General features: G+C 34.6%; 1 protein-coding gene across 19 annotated transcripts in view; it reads right to left on the bottom strand.

Moving 5' to 3' along the window:
* The window catches only part of LOC148846561 (protein HESO1-like), a 63,931-nt gene extending 53,910 nt beyond the window's left edge, over nucleotides 1–10,021 (bottom strand). For 3 of the 19 annotated variants that reach the window (XM_088952754.1, XM_088952769.1, XM_088952749.1), the window contains exons 1-5: nucleotides 9,573–9,791; nucleotides 9,387–9,464; nucleotides 8,824–8,984; nucleotides 1,557–1,601; nucleotides 1,222–1,410 (exon numbers count right to left, since the gene is read on the bottom strand). In XM_088952754.1, the coding sequence (XP_088808880.1) occupies nucleotides 1,222–1,410; nucleotides 1,557–1,601; nucleotides 8,824–8,842 (253 nt within the window). In that variant the 5' untranslated portion in view covers nucleotides 8,843–8,984; nucleotides 9,387–9,464; nucleotides 9,573–9,791. Of the gene's footprint in view, nucleotides 1–1,221; nucleotides 1,411–1,556; nucleotides 1,602–8,823; nucleotides 8,985–9,272; nucleotides 9,548–9,572; nucleotides 9,793–9,827 lie in introns of those variants that run through there. The other 16 variants (XM_088952767.1, XM_088952764.1, XM_088952763.1 and 13 more) reach the window with 12 other exon arrangements.
* Between the last annotated feature and the right edge of the window lie 13,656 nt (nucleotides 10,022–23,677).

The following is a 23,677-nucleotide window of genomic DNA, read 5'->3' on the forward strand; positions in this document are numbered from 1 at the left end:
GATTGTTTCCATTTGCTAGTCTCCTGTTCCTTTGCTACAGCTATATGGAGGTGGAGCCTTTGTTTATTTGGAGGTAGGTGGTCTATGCCTTCTGATTTAAGCTTGTTAATCAACCCATCTATCTTTGTTTGGCACACTAGAAGAGGTAAGGTCATGTGGAAATGTGTCAGAGCAGCCACTCTGTAGACTCTTTGGGAGGAAAGGAATGCAAGAATTTTCTTAGAGAAGGAAAGAGGGTTAGATGAAATGAAGGACTGTATCCAAACAAGAGCAATCCATTGGCTGAAAACTGTGGATATCTTTGATGACTTGTGGAGGAATTGGCTAGTAATAGCTAACACTTCAACAAAGAAGGATAGAATTCTGTCAGAATGGATTCCGCCTTTGGAAGGTGTCATCAAGCTGAACCTTGATGGAAGCAGCCAAGGCAACCCCAGGCCTTCAGGTATAGGGGTTATCTTGAGAAATAAGGACAGCAGCATAATTTCCCTATTCTCAAGACCAGTGGGAGTGGGGGATTCCACAAGGGCAGAAATCCTTGCTACAGTACAAGGAATTCAGATCACCAACCAGCTTGGGGTGGAGCATCTCCTAGTTGAAGGGGACTCTCAGGTGGTAACAAGGTAGCTCCTAAACTTGGATACCACCATTTGGGGCTACAAAGATCTCATCAAAAAAGTAAAGTGGTTAACCAGCAATACGAGAGTTGAGGTAAAATGGGTTAGTAGCTCTACTAATTCTTTGGCTGATGCTTTAGCCAAACAAGGGGTTTCTAGGGAAGATCTTTTTTGTGCTTCTTTGTAAGTTGTTATTAATTTGGAAATCTGTACTTAACTAGCCCGGCGAGGTTGCAACTCGTGCCTTTCCTTGGGGACTTTGAACTATTGTCTACTGCTGATTAATAAAATTATTTCAATTATCAAAAAAAATGATTGGATGAGGTTTGTTGTACTCTTTTTATTCCTTTGTTTGGCATACTTGAAACCATTATCAGAGCAGGAAAAGGAATAATATTGTTAGGCTCTACCCATCTGTTAGTGGTATATATATCATGTAGTGTTTGTTTTAATTAACAGAATAGGCTTTTTTCTTATTATTAAATAAATAAATTCAAAAGAAATAACTGAACTAATGGTTACTACAAATTTACTGGTTAATTTTAGAGGGAGGGAGGGAGGGAGAGAGAAAGAGAGAGAGAGAGAGAGAGAGAGAGAATGTTACCATAGGTATCTTTTGCCATCCTGTTGAAAATACGAATCAAATCTCTCCGATTATGATAATCACTAGGTTTTGGACGAAGCATCGCATAGACTTCATTTAGAAAACTCTCTATTGCAGAAAGACGAGCAAGAGTAAATCTGAACTTTTCTGATTCTTGTAACTCAAGCTTTTTTGCTCTCTTGCACAATACTAGAACGAAACAATAAAAAAAAAAAGCATAAAAAAAGGAAATGAGTTGCATGTTAAAATTCCTAAGCTTCATCTATAAAATTTTATGAACCTAAGTAGGGTAGTCCTTGTATTATAGTTCTGGTGTTATATATAAACTACATTACCTAAATACAGAAAGGGCATAGCAGGATACAGTGTAGGATTCAAAACTGCACTAAAAAATAAAGTATTCAACAAAAAGGAAACAAGAGAGTTATTATAACTAATCTGACTACTAGATGTATTAAATATAAAAATACTTGTGACAAAAATGAAACTTATTATATGACAATAAGAAGGGAAATTATCTAAAACCTCTTGATTTCATTGACAATGTGTAAAAATCTCACCTATAAGGAACCACCAGTCAAAAGGTTTTGTGAATCCAATACTTCATTTTATGTCACATTCTCTTCCACTCGTAAAGAATTAAATTATAAAAACAGAAATGACTCTAACCCAGGTTTTGTGAATCCTGTACTTTGGGGGTAATGACACTTAGCCCCCTGAACTTTCATTTGCGACAAAGCCCCCCTGAACTTTCAGATTGCAACACTTTGCTCCTTCCATTAGAATTCCATCAGTTAACTTCGAAAAAAGTCTTTTTTTTATTGGAAACGATAACTTCAATAAAGAATTAAAGAGATTTCAAAATACAGCTGTCAACCCTTAGTGTAGGGAGTTTAAACACAACCACCAAATTACAACACTGCCAATAACATATTCCCCCGAAAAAAAAGATTCTCATTTGACTGTCATATGCTTGTTAAACATTTCTAAATCCTTAAACTACCCTTTTCCTTAATTTATTAGATAATTTTCCCTTTCTCTTACATACTTGAAAAAACTCTATATGTTTTGTTCTTCTTCTTTCCCAAAGTCAAATGAGCAAAACACAGATCAATGTAGCCATCAACACATTGTAGATGAAGGTTAGATCAGCTGCTTTGCCCTACCCATTTTCATCATTTTGAAATGGCATCTTTCGCCCCTATGGTTCTCAAAAGGGCATTTTGGTAATTAACACCCATGTTAATCCAGTTAACAAGGAAGGAAAAATGTTGAAATCTGAATGGTCAAGGGAGTCGTTGTTGCAAATGAAAGTTCAAGGGGCTAAGTGTCACTACCCCCAAAGTACAGGGTGGTAGTATGTAATTTACCTTATAATTAAATTTATATTACTGTTTTAATCCTACTTATTCTAAAACCTATTGTTTCTAAAGTTTTTGGCCAAAATTTTGCATTGATCATTCTTCAGTTTCATCAATTAATGCTAAGTCATCAGCAAACAACAAGCACCATGGGACCTCCTAAATATATTTAATCAATTCATCCATGAAGAATGTCAAATGCTATTGATAAAAAAAAAAAAGAATGTCAAATGCTCCTTCTTCTGTCAAAATCCAAGAGTTTGGTTTCTTGAATCATTACAATATGGGACCTCCTAAATATATTTAATCAATTCATCCATGAAGAATGTCAAATGCTATTGATAAAAAAAAAAAAAAAAAGAATGTCAAATGCTCCTTCTTCTGTCAAAATCCAAGAGTTTGGTTTCTTGAATCATTACACTCTCCGGTTTCTCTTTTCTTAATACAATCTTATAACTCTCCTCTTTTGTCCAAATCCAAGAGTTTTGTTTCTTGAATCATTACAATCTCTGGTTTCTCTTTTCTTAATACATTTCTTATAACTCTCCTCTTTTTGGCACTGCCTAACCCCATTACATTCCAGCACAGAATCTTCATTTCACTAAGTTTTAGTAGCCCCCTTCTACTTCCAACTCCTAGTCTCCTCTTTGTTTGCCTCTTTCTGCTTTCAACCTTTTCATAAGATACTCCACAAGATAACTTCTCCACTTCATTCATTTTCCTCATCCTGTTTTTTATCTCCACACCCTTACCCTTCCTTCCTGAGGTAGACTTTGAGTTATGTAGCTCTTTTCTAGATCTTTTTGGTGTCCACCCCTTCTCCTGAGGTTGCCCACTAGGCTTCCTTTCTCTACCAATGTTTTTAAAAACATCCCCCTCTCTCTCTGCTACACTCATTGTAAATTCCTGTTTCTCCATTCTATTCTCAGCAAACTCTTCCATCTCAATTAAGGTAGCTAAGTTTCCCAAGACTAAATCCATAATCTCCTCCCCTAAATCCAAACCCTCACCTTCTTCTGGCATTTTTGGCACACTCAAGCCAATACCCACACCAGGTGTAGCTTCCAGGACTGGATCTGTACAGCCAAGTACAGGAGAGTTAGCACAACGAAAAGGAGTGCCAGAGGAGAGCAGGGGGAAGCAAGAGAAGAGGAAAAGAGTCCTTGAATCAAGTGAGAACCTCCCTGCCAAAGAGCAGGCTTTGAAGGGTTTATGTTCCTTTTCAACAACAGCCCAGGTCACTAAGCTTAAGATAAAATCCCGAATCACAAAAGACAGCTCTTCCCACCCTGAACTTCTCCACCCTTCCAGAACACAAACAAATTTCTGTCACAAAGTGATTGTAAGTATACATGGGCATTCAGACAATGGCTGGGATGCAAAAGTAGCCCCTAATGCTCCATCATCTTCTCCTGGAAAGCAATTCAAGAGGTGATTCCTTCCTTCTTCAACCATACTTGATTTGATGTGGGAAACGGGAACAAGGTCTTATTTCGGGAAGACCTCTTGCTGGGAGAACAACCTCTGAAGACCCAATTCCCCTTACATTTTACTTTATCAAACTATAAATCTAAGACCATTTCAAAATTCGTGACTTTCAATACCTCAGGGCTGAACTGGGATTTTGGGTTCAGAAGGGGTCTTAGGGACTTGGAATGTGAGTCTCTGACAACCCTTTTTTTATAGGAAACGGTAACTTTCATTAGAGAATTGAAAAGATTACAGGCTTACTACCCACAAAATGGATGGAAAAAAGAAAATCAAAAACTTACAAACAGGCCTAAAACAAAGCCTCCCTAGTAACTCCTTGCTTAGCTAAAGTGTCAGCCATTCCATTTGTTGACCATCTTACCCATTTAAAATGCACCCCAATCTCCCTTGCTAAGCTAATAATCTCTCTTAGAGGCTGTCTAAGAGACCACACTCCCAGGTTTCCAGCTTGCATCCACCCTATTACCAGCTTGGAGTCTCCTTCCACTTCTAATTGTTGCATTCCTCATTGTTTCACCAGGTTCAAACCTTGAAGTAAGGCCATTACTTCTGCCCTTAATGAATCTCCAACCCCAATTGGGCCCGAGTAAAGGGCCAAGACTTTTCCTTCCTCGTTGCTGTACACACCCCCAACTCCCGCCCGACTGACCTGGATTACCCAAGGAGCTTTCATCAAAGTTTAGCTTCACCCTGAACTGAGGCGGTGGTACCCAACATTCTTGTACCACAGGGAAGGAAGGCGAGGATATAGCTATAGCACTCCAATTACTAATTAAGTCAGCTGAGGAGAAGTCCTTGAAGAGACGATGTACTTTCAGCTAATGCATAAACTTGATGGTGACAACCTCCACAAGTGTTTCCTTGGATTTTTCTTGCCCTAGGAAGATCCTATTGTTTTTCTCCTCCCAAATTGACCAAAGGATGGTTACTCTTGTTATTCTCCACATTACCCTCTGATAACCCTTTTGGCCAAACTAGACTCTATTTTCCTAGACCAAAACATAGAGGATACAAAGGTTTGGGTAGTTTCTACTGATGGCATCTTCACTTGTGCTTCTTTTTTCAGCAACCTAATTCATCCTACCACATTGGGTTTGAACCTCCCAGTAAAAGAGATTTGGAGCAAGCAAATCCCACCAAAAACTTAGGCCCTTTGCTGGGAGATCTTTCTTGGGAAGATAAATACCTGTGACTTGCTGCAGAAGAGAAGGCCAAATAAATGCCTTTCCCCACATGTTTGTTGCCTTTGCAAAGCTAGTGGAGAAAGTATCTCCCATTTGTTTATTCGCTGCACCTTTGCACTTTGTGTTTGGGAGCATTTCTGTTCTCTTTTTGGCTGCAGATGGACTCCTCCCCAGGATGTGGTGGGCCTCTTTGATCCAAGCTTCCTGAGGCAGGCAAAGAAAAGAGGAAGGATTCTGTGGAAAGCAATGAGAGCAGCACTGATTTGGAGTTTTGGATCATTTGGGAAGAAAGGAATGAGAGGATTTATAATGAAAGGTGTAGATTAGAGCCGGAAATCATAGAAGCCATAAAGATAAAAGCTGCACATTGGGTAAAAACTTTGGAAATCTTCCATGGTTTCTCTTTCAATGCTATATTAAGATCATGGAAGAAAGTGGCAAACTCGGCCCAAGAGAAAGGGTTTTTATGGAATGGAGACCGCCAACACCTAATTCTGTGAAACTAAATTTTGACAGAAGTTTTTTGGGAAATGAAGGGCTGGTTTAGGGGGTGTATTTCGAGGTACAAAAGGTGAGGTACTAGCACTTTATTCAAGCCATGTAGAGCAAGGGGATCCACTGACAGCAGAATTAATGGCTCAGCTTCAGGGGCTGAAACTTGCAAAACAGTTCGGCTTTCAAAGGTTAGAAGTGGAAGAGGACCCTCAGGTGGTGGTTTCCTGAACAAAATTTCACAGCAAAACCCCTCGGGTTTACAGGCAAAGGATTAGGGAAATTGAAATGATAACAAGGGAACTGAACATTACTCTTAAATGGGTGAGTAGAACTGCAAATGGCATGGCAGATACTTTAGCTAAACAGGGGGCAAACAGGCAGCAGTTATTTTGGGCTAAATTGTAAGGCTGATTTTGGGGGACTGCAACTCTAGTTGTATCTGTTTACTCTGTTTGTAAACTCAAATTTCACGTGATGATTGGTAAAACTAACCTTTGCTGATCAAAAAAATGGCACCACCAATCCAACTCAGAAATCAACCTACAGCTTCTTCTAGAAGAAAGACAGTAGCCTTCTTTTGTTCTCTGATTTTTAAGGCTAACAAATCCCTAATCCTCGTTTCCTCTAGGAAAAATGTTTTTGCTTCTACTCTGAGTTTTTTCTTTTCACTGGGGCTTTAAATGAAGATAAGTAATAGATTGGTAAATTGGACATAGTGGATTTAATTAGGGTCAGTTAGAAATGTAGTTCTTTTTTCCAATTGACCAATTTTTTAGTAAATCTTTCAATCACCACCTCCCAAAAGAATATATCTTGAGGGTTTCCCTCAAGAGGTAACCTTAAATATTTGATCAGTAACTGTCTAATTTCACACCCCAAGGTTGATGAGCATTCCTCCAACTCCCTATCTCCCTATCCTCCATTTGAATACCCACCAAATGACATTTTTCCAGATTGATTTTGAACCCTGTGATTCTTTCCACAATCCCTAAGATCCATCTTATATTCCTCACATCTTGGATGCCCCTAAATTACCTAAAAATTAGGGAAATTTTGTGGCACATATTTCATTGAAGTTGGACCCCCCTAAACTCCTTATCCAGAATGGAGTTTCAAAGTATTTAAAAATTCCAACTTCAATGATATACAAGAAATGCCAAAATACCCTTCCAAAACAATGTAAAGTATCTTTTGATAACCATTAGACCCTTAATAAGTTATTCTGAAATACGTGGACTACAATTCTACAACTTTAAACAACTAGAGTATCCCTGAACTTTTAAAGAACCTATCTTACCATTATTACTCATCCAAGCTAACTTTATCCATAAGGTTTAAAATGTGCTTATCCATGCAGAGATAAGCCATCAATAAGCTATGCCAAATGCAGCCAAAGTTATGGACCCACTCCCCATCCCTAATCCAGCATATCACAACTTCGTAGTCACCTTCCACTGCATTTATAGGTACATAAAATTTCTCATGTCAATTGCATCTTTAATCAATCCTTGTTCCTAATTCCTTAGCCAAATATAGTGAACCCCAAATCTATTTAAACTTGAACCTCATGTAATGCACATCTCATGTCTTTTAAAATTTAAAGTTACAATCACCAAATTATCATTATTCTTGGTTAGAATCAGGGAGTGGAAACTGGTAGGAGCGTATACATATTCATTAGGCTGTTTGGGAGAGTTTCAAGACATGGCAAGTGAGCTGGAACAGTTTATGACATTGAAGCATCAACTAAGCTAGTTGACCAACTAGTCAGTTAAGGACCATACCCATTGCATCATTCAGTATTCAGTCAATACCCATGGCAAGTGTGCTGGAACAGTTTATGACATTGAAGCATCAACTAAACTAGTTGACCAACTAGTCAGTTAAAGGCCATACCTACTGCATCATTAAGTATTCAGTCAATACCCATGATGTGATTGCTAGGGACTAAGCATTAACTAGGATTTTAAAGGTTTTCTCAATTTATCCCTAACTATTTGATATAGTATTATTTGTGAAATCTTTAACTATATAAAATAGTACTATATGTTTGTAACTATTAAGAATAGTATGATATACGATATCTAATAACTATTTAAAATAGGCATATGTAATTAAATATGCCTTCATGTTGTTATATAGCTTCGGTTGGTTAAGTGTTTCTAAGGGCATGTTGTGATGAGAGTATATAAATTAGAAGCACAGTATGAAATAAAAGAGGAAGAGTTTTTTCAGGTATTCTTCCAATCTATGGTGTGTTATTGTAGAGAAGTTGCCAGTTTGCCACAACCAAGATGATTTCTGGTGCCTTGCTTATGGGTCCCTGGCTCCCTGCTCAAGACTCATACATCCTTTCTGTAATTCTTGTGTTTCTTTGTTTTGGAGTTTTTCCTTGGTATAGCCTTTTGTCATTCTTAGTGGGAACTGGGAAGCCAACCCAACTTCATTTGTCCTTTTTCTTTTGGTAATCAACTTCCCTTGTCTTTGATTAATGAAATTTTCCTTACCAAAAAAAAAAAAAAAGGAAAAGAAAAACTCCCTCAAGGAGTAGTGAATGTCAAAACCCATAACAAGTAGGCAAAGTTTTCAAGGATGCGACAGGAGAGATTCTTTTGGTTTCCCCAAGTTGCATTAGATCATGTATTTGGTTAATGAGGAGAAAAAAGCCCTACTACAAGGTGTTAGGTTGATGACTTTCATTGGTTCAGAGCTTCAGACCAAGTTATGGAGGATGGTGCTTTAGAAATAGAAGCGAGGGAAGTTAAACCTTCTGATATTATTGGTAAGATGCAAGAACATTGACTTCCAAAGTGAACATCTCATTCAGTTGGACGAGGATGTCACAAAACTCTTTGGGCAATAGCCAGGCTAGTGCTTCTTCTACTTAGTTATGGTTTGCTTCCCTTTATGGGAAGTTTCTTGCTTTCTCTGCCGTCCATGGGTGGAAATGTGGACTTGATGTTTCAAGCTTTCTCTTGATTAATAACGTTTCCACTACCAATTAGGCAAAAAAAAAATACATATGAATACAACAGAAAACATAATGAAAATGGCCCATCTTGACTACATACCTTTCTCATCCAATGCCATGGTCTAGAACTTACAAATTCTGACAAACACAATGTACTTAGACCGAAGAACCTTCTCATGTAAGAACCATTATTAGCTTTAAAAAGTGAGCACTTCTGAAAAGGTCAACCGGTTTACCTATATTTTGGTATAGAGCTCAGTTCTGCAAGCACAAAAGTATTAAAGTAATATGTCAGTTAAGATACAGACCCAATATTTGAAATATATTGTTTCTCCGTGCGCGCGTGTATGTGTCTGAGAGAGAGAGAGAGAGAGAGGGAGAGAGAGAGAGAGAGATTCTATAATAGCAAATAGAAGACCCTTCCAAGACAAACAACAAAAAACTCCATAACAGCTACAAGCGCTCAATTTATGCCAATCGATAATGTCGTTTTTAATCAATACCAACATGAGAAATTAGTAAACCAGTTTCAGGTAAGAAGATTGATGCCTTGAAGACGAGCTGCAAGCCCTCAATAATCAATTTATATGAAGATAACTATTCCTGACAACCAAACGATAATATTTTTCAAGCAATCAGGCGAGAGCAAGTCAGCAATCGAACCTACAATACTCAAAACTAAACTCTGATACTCGAATAGTTCTTCCACAAAGAGCACAACTGAATTACGCCGCTGTTTATCTAGCAGGGGAATTTGATGAAAGAAGAAGAAATTAATTCGCAAAAAGATTGCAGAAAAAAAGAAAAAAGATCAATCCGCAAAAAGATAAAGGAACATGCAGCAGTTACAGTCGGAGAAAAGTTGGACAGTACGGTGCTCCCGTGTCGTGACGATTCTGATTAGAGCATATCTAATTTCGATAAACGGAATTCGGACGGGCTCCCCACAGAACATCCCACAAAGATATGGAGTATGGAGAGATGCTCCCAACGCACGACTCAGATCGGTTGCCCCATAGCATTGGGAAGTGGGAACATTTCTGTGGAAATCCCATCCGAATTCTGATCAACGAGAACGAAACTGTAATGTGAAATGAAAGATACCAGATCTGCTCCCGGCGCCTCACACGTACATCAATCCTATCATTCATTAGGAACATCTCCTGTTCTTATTAATTATTATTTCCAGGAGATGTTTTCAATTGCACCGTGGATGTGTATGTGAAGCGCTCATTTGTGATGAGCAGATCCCGTCCGAAATGATAAGGAATACCCATATTCGTGATGTTTTTTTTTTTAGTAAATCTCAAATATATTCATGATAAATCTACATATTAAGCAAAAGTACTTTTATTGTAATTAAGCATAAACACCTAAATTTTAAGGAAAATTACAATACACCATATATGCAGAATTCTGAATTCCACTGTAAGGCTGTATAGTTCAAAATGATAAATACCCTCACCTTAAAACACTAATATCCACCTGTTAATTTTATTAAAAAACGGGTAAGAATAAAAAAAAAACAAAATTGTAATTTGGAATTATAAAACACCTAAAACAAGACTTATTTCCTTTTTAACCGCTAAAAGGAAAGGAGGTACGAAGTTAGGGGTATGTTTGTCTTTAAAATATATGATTTTTTGGTCCAATGATTAGGCATATTTTAATTGTGAAACGGAATGAAAACGATAGTCTAAAATACATGTCGGAGGAAAGAGGGAAAAGAGATGCCCAAAGGAAATGGGACAAAGATCCTCTTTTGTTGAGATTGGATCCGCTGACCACAATACATTGCAATTGCTGATCAAGTTCATCCAGCAGCCCCACATTGAGAGGTGAGAACAACGCTTGTAACTTTTATCGCAAATATTCCCCTATGTGATGAACATGGCTAGCGGTCACTGGTTAGCAAATTTGGATTCATGCACTTTAACCCTTTTTTTTTCTTTACTTTTGAGGTAGATTCTTGGAGCTATCAAATGTCAAATCGCCTTCCACTACTTTTAGTTGAACTGCTTTAAAAAAAAACTATTGAGTGCTTGTTTGGGAGGGTTTTTTTGGCAACAATCTCTAGTGTTACATGAGCTGCTGAGAAATCCAAAAAAAATCGTTAAACCATGTTTGGTAAAAAAACAAAAGGTTAAATATAGGTTTACATTAGCCAAAAAAAAATCAACTTTCCCCTGACGAAACCATCTTGGGTAACTTTTCCAAAGCAACCTAAACGACATAGAAGCCCTCCCAAACAGGCCCCATTTAGAAGAGCTCCCATGCAATGGTTTCTAGTGTTGCAAGGTAGGTCCCACCTTGAAACTCCTAAAACTTTGTTTGGTGAAAAAAACCCAAAAAGCTCATATCTCTTACCTTGAACTGAAAATTTGACTTTCCAATAAAGTTAGTTTTGATAGATTGACATTCAACACAGTTCAATCAAAAGCCCTCCCAAATGGGCCCTAAAAAGTATTAACAAAGAGCCTAAGCTTTCATGATTTTTGTCCAAATAATGTTTATAGACTTTCTATGTGCACCCGAACTCACAAAGTCAATACCAAAGCCCTATTCATTTTTACTTAGCTATGCAAGTACATTTACTCGAACAAGTGTTTTCTCAGGAAAAACTTGCCTAGCTAGGTAAGTGAAGTTCCCGTGTCTTGTTCAATACAAGCTATTCGGGTAAAGAGAAAGGTGGGAGGGAGAGAGCATTATCGACATGCGGGTAAATTGCTTACCCGTCTTGTAGGAAGGTATTAGTTACTCAAGTAACCGATACTTTCCAAAATCTCCGATTATTATGGGACCCAATATAACGACAAATGAATGCGAGAATTGTGATCAATTTACTAATTTATCAACTTACCCTAGGCTAAATACCAAGAAACAAGCAGGGCCTAGACAATTATCAAATCCATCAAAATAAATATAAATAAATATTACTATAACATGTAACTCAAATACTATTAATTAGTTCATCTAATTCCCTCTCTTTAAGTCCCACATTTAACGTATTAACTCTCATTCCCTCACATTAAACCATACATTTAAGGCATTTTTATTTTTCATCGCTAAATTTCATTAATTAAATTCATACATTAAAGAAAGGTGAAATCCATCATATGGATGGTCGAACCATGCAAGATGGCTACGTGAAATTTCAAAAAATATCTTTCAACCTTCCAGGAATTATATTCCCTGTTTTTAGAAAAACTATATTTTTCAATGATCGTTATTGCATCAAAACCAAACCAGATTTGAACCAAACAAGAGGGAGAAGTATCTCCCAAAGTGGTAGTTCACGCCCAAATTGAATCCAAAAACTAGCTTCCACTGAATATGGCGCAGCTTAGAGTGAAGCTGGTTCAACAACGCATTTTTCAGCAAAATTGCAATCCAATACCTTAGATCAAAATGGAGAGGTGAGCACGGTTTTTCTTTAATGTTTTCTTTCAAAAATCAAAGATCAAACTGATCAAGATCAGTCACAAAAAGGGGAGATCAAACTAGGGTTTCTAGGGCGGCAAGAGCAAAGAGAGAACTAAAAGCAAAGTCATAACTGGAGCAGTTCGATCTCTATTTTTATTAAGTCTTAAGGAGCATCACTCCTAATCGAATTAGGAGGTTCCTAATCCAAATCTTTATTTGGATATGGACTCTATTAGTGGATAAGAGTTATCCTCTTATGAGAATGGGTGCTCCAAACCCATATTACCAAAGTTACATGACAGCTTAAGCAGTCATGTGACCACTTGATTAATCTCACTAATCATGGGCTTTAGGCCCATTAAACAAGAGGCTCATGTCCCTAGGTAGTTGCTGGTCCATTTAGGTTCAACTTGTATGGCGTGGGACCCAAACAATGATCTTACATAAGCCCACATGGGTTTGGCCCAACCTCTGTAAAAAGGCCTAGCTAAATTCACTGCTAAATGCAGTGAACCCCTGAGTCCATCAATATGGGCTCTTAATGGACTCAACATTTACAATTAAATGATCCCTAAGTATAACCATCATATGAAGGTCCAAGGATAATGAACTTAAGTAAGATATATCCCATTAGGTAAATAACCCTTAATGGTCTTTTACACTTGACCTCTCGGCCTATAATGATCAAACACTACCCAATAGGGAAGGACCTCTCCCCTGGCTGCAAGGTACAGTGTTGCATTCTCTGCTCAGATGGGTCTCGGGAATTAAAACATTTTTGCAAACACTTTTTTCTTAAAACATAATATATATTATCATATAAATATGTTTTGCAAAACAAATCTCAAACATGGTTGAATAAGTTGCTGAAAGTTTTGGTTTCCATCAGAAAGAGTGCAGTCTCAATCATTCACTTTGACCGACAAAGGAGTTGATTCTATCACTATGATCACCCACTCGAGTGAATTCTCAGGCTGTCCCAACATACCTAGGTTTTGACCCCCAAAGGATCTCACTGATTGGCATATCAAAGACAACCCGATCTGACACCCAATGCAGTACCATAATCAAGTCCAGGGGTTATGTGTAACTTTCCAGTTTTTTCCATCAGTCTCCAAGGTCTAGGGCATAACTGGAAAATGGTCCGGTTCAGTGCTTCAAACAAACACACACTACATGTACTTCAGGTCTAACCCTAGCAACTGAGACAAGTTGCCCCAACTTCTTTAGCAACACATTAGTGTCAGCCTTGGCAGGATAAACTCCCCAAGTCTATCCAATGGTTGAAAATATTCTAAACTAACACGAATCTCATAAATGTCTAGTTTAAGTGGTAATTACACAGAAATATACCAACAATAACATGAAACAAATATGTACTTTTATTCATTTACAAAAAATGTATTTGTACATCAATCTGATTGGAGCTAAGGACATAAATTGTCTAACATACATAATTGTTTTATAGTATATAAATGGACTTTTTTATTTGAACTAGAAACAAAACTACATTTTTGTCTACGTGGTGGTAAGAAGTTTGACTATTTTGGGTTAAATGAACCAACCCATGATGCCATAATTAAAAAAAAAATTCAGAAATACAAAAAAAATAGAGAATAAAGAAAATTTGTAGAAAATATTAGGCACCTCTTTAATATTATATAGGATAAATTGTTGAAACCTCCCATGAAAATTGAAGTAGTTTCTTGTTGTTGTTGAAACCTCCCGAAGTTTGGTAATTGAAATCACCTCCCCTAAACTTTCTGGCATAGATGTTAGTAGATCTCGAGGCATGAAAATATCCAAAACACCTATGCAATTAATTTGATCAAAATGTTTATTTCCAAGTTTTCTCTACACATGTGTCACTACTCAAAATCCTTATAATCTTACTTTTTTTTCTAAAATTGATTTTCTTTCCAAAATTTCCCTTCATATCAATAACTCAAAGATAAAGCTACAATTATAAATTCTCTATTTTATTTTCATAAAGTTTGCATTATTTTTCTATAGAAACCAAACTCACTAGTAACAACATGGTTATTTTGGACATTTTCATTTCTCTTTTTAGAGGATTCTAACAGAGGGGGTCTACTTGCAACTATTTCATAAAGTTCAAAGGAGGTGATTGCAATTACAAAATTTCAAGGGAGGATTTGGCAATGGCCCAAAAGCTCAAGGGAGGTTTTAGCAATTATCCCTATTATATATACAACATACTAAACAAAAATAAGTATGATAAATAAGAAATGACTCGTTAATGGAAATGGAATATAACATGTAAAACCAACCAAAATGAAACCAATTTCCTATTCTATCTCATTAAGTTCCATATCTAAGATATTAACTCTAACTCTCTCATTAAATTCTATATTTAATATATATTCGTTTCTCATCATTAAATTCAACTAATTAAATATACAACCATAATTTTAATAGTATAAAATCAATATTTTGAAAAGTAACCTAAAAATAAAATGGCCTTCTTCCCTCATGATGGCGGGGGAAACAATTTAACCATTTGGGTCAAATGGGTTAACCAATAATGGCATAATTAAACAATAAAAAATAAAAAATAAATAAATATATACAATATAGAAAATAAAAACAGTTTGGCATATATATGATGTTGTATATTTTTAGAAAATAACAATATTGGGTAGGTCTCCAATATTATATATCCATTACATTAAACAAAAATAAGTATTATACATAAGATGCAATTTTATTAATGATGGAAATGGAATACAAAATTTAAAATCATCATAGAAATAAAACCATTTTTCTCTTTGCAAAGTGGTTTACTGGTTTCGGTCAAATGGATCAACCCATGATGTGATAGTTAAATAATAATTTTTTAACATAAAAGTACAAATAATCACAAAAGAATATAAAAAATATAGAACAATTTGGATACATCTCTAATTTTATATATTAATTATATCATACAAAAATTAAGTGCCATAAGTAAGAATTGTTTTATAATATAAGTGAATCATATAATTTAAAACTAATAAAAAAACAATGTTTTTTCCTATCTTAATACTAGATTAATTATCCAACTTTTGAGGTCAATTCATGATGCTATAATTAAATAATAAATATTTAAGAAAGATAAAAAATGAAAAAATACAAACTTGTAAAAAAACATTTAGGCACATCTTTAATGTTATATATTCATCATATTAAATAAAAATAATTATGAAAATATGAATTATTTTTATTAAAGATAAAAATGGAATACAAAATTTAATAGCATTTCAAAATCAAAATGTTTTTCCCATCTGGGTGGTGAATAAACATTTTCATCATCTAGCTCAAATTTGTCAACCTATAATGTCATAATTCAAGTAATAAAAATTTTAAAAATAAGTAGAAAAACAAAAATGTTATAAAAAGTTATAAAATTTGTAGAAAATGTAGGTATATGTATATTAATGTATATTCATCATATTAAAAAGGTTAATAAATAATAACTATTTTTATCAATGATAAAAATAAAATAAAAAATTAAAAGTAAATAGAATTAATGTTTAATCAATGAACCCAGTGACTAAATTAAATGTTTCAATGGTTAAATTTTCTACATCAATAACATGGTCGCTAAGTCAATGGTTTATTTATAGATAAATAGTTTGGTGATAAATGGACCCTTAATTTTGTTCAGCTAACAAAGTAGTTTATTTAAGCAAAGGAAAAGAAAATTAACAAAAAATAAATGTTATATAATTCAATTGAAACTATATTTTCCTCGTTATCTTACAAGTCAACATGAGATTCCTAAATTAAATAAAAAATATTACATTTTTATAAAATTTATAAAAAAACAAATATGTCTTTTAATATCATATATCCATCATATTAAACCACTATATGTGAAAATGAGATTATTGTTATTAATGATGAGAATGGCTAAAAATACACAAACAAAAAAGAGTTAATATCTTACAATGTCGTATTGACTTTGTCAAATAAGTCGACCAATAAGGCCATCTTATATTTTAACCAAGTCATTTTTCTTTTTCTTTTTCTTTTTCTTTTTCTTTTTTTTTTTTTTTTTGCAATTGTTGGGTTGAAACATACTCTTGAATTGATTGACCTATCTTATACAAATATGTAGCTAATTAGCTACATAGCCATCCAGACTTGGTTAATTAGCTACATAGCCAATTTGTATAAGATAGGTCAATCAATTCAATTTTTGCATGTGTACTAAACACCAACATCTTTAATTAGCTACATAGCCAAGTTCACACACTTGTGTTCAGACTATATCCATACTTGGCTTTGCTATAGGTTTTTGATAATAATTAATATTGAAATCATCATTATCATCATTTAGGGTTGTCAACAAGTTGGATCTAGGTCAGGTCCAGGTATAACTAGAACTAACTAGACGAGCAATACTAAGGACCCAAAACCATCCGGACTTGTTGGTTTGTAATTTTAAACCTAGAACCGAACCAATCGATTCTTGGGACAATTGGGTTTAACTCGATGGACTGGATTACAATAAACCTATTACAAATATTATATATAATATTAATTTATTTAATATATATATATATATATATATAGGTTGGGTCAGTCAGAATCAGTTCAAGACTAGGTGGAATTGGTTCCAAACCGATAAGAATCATGACAATTTATCAGGATCGGTTCCAGTTCCTAGAACTAGCACCAACCCAATCGGTTCGGGTCCATCGAATCCAACTTGACCTATTGACAGCCCTATCATCATCACATTTAGTTCATCCAATTCCTTCTAATGAAAACTCGTGATTAAGGTATTGTGAGTTATGAGAAGCTCATGGCCGACTCAAAACAAAAGGAATCGACACCCATTTTTCAAAGGAAATGGGCCCTTGCTCCATCTTTGAAAACTCAGTTTTATCTCTTTGGTAGTGACTTCATTTCTCTACAGGGATGATACTTAACCAAGATATTTTGGATTCTAAGGATTGGGAAAGAAAAGGGTTAGTCCCCCCTTTCCCCAAGTTACTGTAGCAACCTAATATGAGAGTTATTTAGGCTCAATTTATGGCAAAAACAACAAAATGATTACTATAATTTCTGAAATCCAGAAAAAAGCACTTTGAACTTCTCTTGAAACGAATTTTGAGGTAATGTCATCAGGTCTTAGGCACTAATTTCCCTAATACCCTTGCCTCTCTGCCTTTTTATGTTAGTCTAAAAGAAGATTAGAACACAAGTGCTCCAAGGTCTCAAAACTTCTAGTAACCAACAACCCAAAAACTATAAATTTAAGCTAAAGGATGGAGTGAGAGGCTTAAATTTCGTATGTATGACCTTAGCAAAGGAGGGACCTTGTAAGCATCTCTTACCTCTATAGAACACCCATTTACGTGAAATCCCCAAGCAATTTTGAACCTCAAACTTCAAATCAGCCCCTCTATTCTTAGACTGAAGATATGCAAAGGTTCTCCAATAAATAGAATGAAACTTGAATGGGCTATTGAGATGGAAAACACTTGTGGTTGCATATCTTCAGTCTAAGAATAGAGGGGCAGATTTAAAGTTTGAGGTTCAAAACTGCTTGGGGATTTCACATAAATGGGTGTTCTATAGAGGTAAGAGATGCTTACAAGGTCCCTCCATTTCTCCCTTCTCAAAAGGTCCACCCTTAGGCTATGCTTCATTTGAAGGGAAAAGTAAGGAAAGGAAGTGAAAGGTAGGGAAACCTATTTTGTATATAGGTTTCCCTACCTTTCACTTCCTTTCTTTACATTTTCCTTTAAACAAAACATAGCCTTAGAGTTTGAGTTGGTCTCTATTTATATAGAAAGGAAGGGGAACAAGTTTGAAATTCACCCAATCAAAGTGCTTGGGATTCAAGAGAGCTTTTTCATGAAAAATGCAAAGATTTTTCAAAGAAAAAGGTGTTCATTTAAGCTTTTCTCTTAGGTGAAAGATTTTTCCTCTATTTAGGGTTGATTTTTACATGTTTTGTGCATCCAATGATATTTTGGGGCGTGCATGTTATTTGCAGTCTCGTATTTGGGGCTGCTAGTAACATAAAATGTAAATCTAATTCACTAATAAATGTTATGTTGTCATTTTTTCACTTTTAAGTAGGGATACATTTGGGTTTTATGCCTTTTTAAGTTTATTAAGTTCAATTTCATTGGTTTATATGTTTAAATAGGTCAAGCATCAATCATCATTTTTTAGATGCCTTATGTTGGCACAAATGAGGTGGTGGTTTGATTCGATGCATCAAAATAAAATCTTTCTAATTTAATGATCAAGTTGGTGAATTAGGATGTAAAATTTGATGTACAAGGGTTTTTTGAGTCTCTAAACAAGGTGACATGGTCTGTTTGGTCAGATGAAGCTCGGATAATGAAGATCTATGATTGGTATTCTTTGATCAATGAGATTTATTGAAATAGAATCTTGGCCTTATGAATGATCAAATGAGAAAATTTTGGGATGAAATTTGGTAGGTAAGCATTTTTAATCATACCGAATCTTATGGAAAAGGCAGATATGTGACTAGAGGTGTAGATTGAAAGATTTAGTTCACATCAAGGTTTTGGCTTATGGCTTACCCATAAATGAGGATGCTTAAAATGGAATCTCACCTTTTTTAATGATCAAATAGAGGAGTTTAGTCATGAAATTTGACGCACTAAGGTTTTTCTTTTTTTTTTTTTTGGCTTTTAGACATAGTAGTGAGATTTGATTGTTGAGACAAAGGTTGGATGGTGGAGATCTATGGCTGGTATACTCTAATCAACAAAATTTGCTTAATCAGAATCTTGGATTTATGGAGGGTCAAACAAGGGAATTTTTGAATGAAATTTGGTGTGTGGGCACGGATTAAAGTGAGGAGTCGGGTGGATAATTCTGATCTAATAAAGAATTAGTTGATCTTGGTTGTCTATCTTTATTCGTTTAGGGTTATCAAAATAAAATCTTAGCATTTTTAGGTTGATCGCCATAGATTTGAGGTGGAATTTGGGGGTTGATCGTATATTAGCATCCTTAAGGCAATGAATGTATTAGATTGGGATTTAAGGTATCAAGGATTAAGCATCATGTAGATTGGAATTGTTAGAGAGGGGGTCAAACTGATGAAAGGTGGATCTTTAGAGTTTGGTCACATAATTGTGGGGTTTCACTTAAAAAGAGATTTTTTTGGGGGTTTTGACAGGTTTCAAGTTGGTTTGATTTTGTTTTCAAGTTTTGGATCTAAAAAAGAGGGTTTAAGGAGGTAGAGTGAAGAAACTGAGCAAAATTTGAGTGCTAATATGTATTAACTCTCATTTTCTCTCAATACATCCCATATTTAAGGCATTTTTGTTTCTCACCATTGAATTCCACTAATTGTGTATAAAAGATTCACCAATTAATCTAAGGTAAAAAACTTAAACACCTTAAGGCTAAGTATTCATAAATTGACTTAAAAATTCTTAGATATACCTTATGGGCTGACCCAATTGGACTTAAAAAATGCCCTCCAATAATGAAATATCACATGTGAACTCATACAAAATTTTAAAATTTTTATTTTGCCCTTCTATGCCTAACATAAAGGACTTAATTCCACATTCACATCTCTTCTCCGATGGGTGAGGTGAGAGAGAGAGAGAGAGCACAAAATTTTCACACTAAATTTGGAGCACAAAAATTAATGAAGACAAATCAAATAAATTTAATTAACTTTTTTTTGCAAAAATTTAACTAGGATATAAACTCTTTTTTTTTTTTTTTTTTTTTTGCAAAGAAAATCCTTGATTCTCTTATCACAAACACAACCCGAATTTGTACTTGTGGCTTGTCACAAAACAATCGAAAAAGCTTGGTGACTTATAGTTGTAGAAGGAACTTGTAGTGACCAATTGTATGCAAACAAAGCTTTTGTTTGAAATCGATTGTTGATTTGAACATAAACCACAATGCTAACCTTTAGTTGTAAAATGTCCATTGGTTGTAATAAATTGATGGAGACCTTCTTGGCTGAAAGGGTTTGTCAAAAATTTTTTGACTCTAGTAATTTGACAGAAGCTTTTGACTGTAGTAAATTGAATACCGAAATCCCCCAATCAATGTAGCAAACTCGTAGTAGCTTTGAATCTTCAATAGTTGAGGAGATGAGAATTTGGATCTTCTTTCCTTGATCTAGATGCAACCGTCCCTTCATTTTTCTTATCAAAAGAAATGGAGTCAATGGAGATGAATTGAGGAGCTGAAGGGGGGGGGGGGGGGGGGGGGGGAAGAGACCAAGGAAAAACCCCAAGAGAGCTTCCTCTTATTTTCTCCTCTATGAAAAACTTGAATTGATTTGAATGGCTTTAATTCAATTAATCACTATTTAGTGTTGATTGAAATGGGGGCCACTAAATTAGCATGTCGATGATCACTTTGTTGACATAATTAAGGTAATTACGTCATTTAAATGAAGTTGATTTTAATCCCTAGCTATACTTAGAACCAAGTGCCACTTGGCATATGGTTAGACCTACACATAAAAGGAAATCCAATTGATTAGTTATAACATTCATTCTTAAATTACATTAAATTGGATGCCATTGAGATCCGACAATTAAATGATCTTCTCTAGAAAGAAATGGCAAGTGAATCGATCTAAGGGACCATGTTGAACTGATTGAGAAATCATTTGTGAAGATGCCATTTGGCAGGTGGGTGTAATAAAATCTCATGGGTAATTTGATCAGTCAAGATCCAACCAGAATTTCTTTGCCGCCCCCCCCCCCCCTCCTTTTGTTTATTGTTTATTTTCTTCAATTCATGTTGGGTTCCAACACCTTGGGCCAATACATTATAGGGTCCATACATTGGGTCCCACTAAAACCTTCCACCCCATTAGGCCCAACGTGCCCTACTTAATTTCACATCCATTGGGTTGAGACATCAACCCATTCAATCCTTTCCATGAGCTCTCCTCTTTCATTTGTTTATTGTTATTATTTTTTTCTCTTTGTTTTATACACCAACAATGAGCAAATAAATAAACATACAAATAACACAAAAATGCATATAGGATGTGTAAGAAAATAGTTTTCCTTAATTTTCATGCTTTATTTTTACCCATCTTCCTAGTTATTATTATTATTTTTTTGATAATTCCCATTTGCTCATTTATCTCATACTTGATATTCTATGTCTTCTAAAGCACATGCATCATATATATGGTCACTCTTCACTAATGCATATTAGTGCAAAAAACAAAATATGAATGCTTTGTTCTTAAAACAATGTTGGATCATATCCCTAAATTGAAAAGTTTGATAAGGAGAAAAAATTAAAAAAAAAACTACTTTGGTAAGATTCTAACTCAAATTGTATTGTATATTTGGGGTACCAATACCCCCTTTTTAAAATATTTTAAAAAATCTTTTTAAAATTAAATAATAAAAACCTAACATTGTAAAATTAAAAAAAAAAAAACCTAAAAAAAATCATGCATGATTCAAAGTGTCAATAATCAACATATCCCTTTTAGCATATTGGGGTGTACGGATACTTTGAACCATGAATCCATGTCTAATATATCATACAAGCCATATAAAATCCTAATTTTATGTTTTCATGTCTTTATTGTTTATGGATTATATCCTTTTCTTTTTTTGCTCTAGGCTTATGCCTCAAAACACCTTGAGGCATACACCTCACCCTATGAGACACAACTGTCTCACCTTCGCCTTTAGCCTTTTAAAACCTTGATTTAAACAACCCAAACTAGAGAAACTAAGTTTTAAAAAGCAAACACCATAGTGATGAAAAGCACCCTAACTTCTGCTATATGTTGATATCCATGTTTCAATAACAAAATACGTGAGCAGAATCTTTTATAGATAGAAAATTGAAATTTATCCACTCTCTTTTAAAAGGGAACAAAACATCTTAAATATTTTAAGATTACTTGAGGTTTAAAAGTGCAGATATTCTTGTTGTATTGAAGAAGAAGAAGAAGAAGAAGAAGAAGAGGAGGAGGAGGAGGAGAGAGAGAGAGAGAGAGAGAGAGAGAGAGAGAGATGCATCCACCACTCACATGAATTTGAAAATTTGAAAGAAAATAAAGGGTAAAAAAAGTCACAAGGTATAGTTAAGTTTATTTGAAAAACTTAGGATGTATTTACGTCAATTTACGAAAACTCAGGGTATGTTTAAATCTTTTGTCCTTAAATCTATGTGGCCATAATACATAATTCTAATACTATAAAAATATGTTTTTAAATTCAAATAAAAATGAAACAATTCTTCCCTTTGCTTGGGTGGTAGGTCAGTGGTTCAACACTTTAACCATCATATTAAACATAACATACCTAATATTATATATTCATCACATTAAACATAACATGATGAATAAGGAGTATATGAAATGACAAAATGTATAATAAATAATGATAAATAAATAATTGTTATTGTAATCTGAAATTTTCATGACATGCATATATACTAGTAATCTTACCTAATGCTAAAATATTGTCATGAAAGGGTTAATATAACACTGGGTGTCACACATTGAAATGCACAAAACCCATTTTTTACATTTCATGCGCATAGATGCTTTGAACTTGGGTTGATTTGACACTCAGAACATCATTTTTGAATGGCTGAGATCATAGATGCGCATAGATGCTTTGAATAGAGGATTAAGTTTTATACCTCTCAGCATAAGGGTCCTCTGGAATTTACCCTTTTCCATTTTGTCCAATTGAAAAAAAAACCTACGTCATAATTAGCAAATTCATGTATAATACTCATTATTCACATAAAAATGTAATACATGAATAATTCATATTTTAAAAGATACTGGTCCAAAAAATTGGAAGTTTTTATTTCATATATTTTAAAAATTTTAAAACCCATTTATTTGTACATATGCATATGGTTAATATGTTATACACACTTTTATATATACATTTTTTCTTTTTTTTTTTTTTTATTTCAAACTGTTTAAATGAAAACGTATAAAACATAAATGCATATTTGGACTATCTTTGAACGTATTATATTTATTTGACCAAAATTTTACCATACTTACACTTAATTTCAAATTATACAAATATTTCCCGTGTCATATATATGCCATGATGCCATTTATTAACCATGATTTGCCTTTCCCATTCTTCTCTATGTCATCTCAAAGACTCAAATGTTTCTTCTCATAGAGATATATTCTCCACCCATGTAGGGATCTATACCATTGGACATCTATTTATCTCTAGTATATAAAGTGGATACTTTACTTTAATTTCTAACAAGTCGTAAAAGTTAAATTTAAATGTCATATATAATATATAGTTAACATTTACTTGCATATGATTTTACACTTAGTAAGAGATACCAATTCTTTCACGATGATTTGAAAGAATTACAGCCTTTTGAATTGCCTATCATACATCATACCAGCACCATACAATACAGCCTAATTCTTTCACCGAACTCTAAATTTCCCGAGACTATAATAATTCCTTCACGTGCTCTTGCTGCTGCAGGTGCTTCAATAGTTCAATTTACCAGCATGTACTGACCTTTGA

The sequence above is a fragment of the Nelumbo lutea genome, chromosome 7, assembly GCF_056320005.1.
Source record: "Nelumbo lutea isolate HS-2025 chromosome 7, American lotus-T2T, whole genome shotgun sequence".
Lineage (NCBI taxonomy): Eukaryota > Viridiplantae > Streptophyta > Magnoliopsida > Proteales > Nelumbonaceae > Nelumbo > Nelumbo lutea.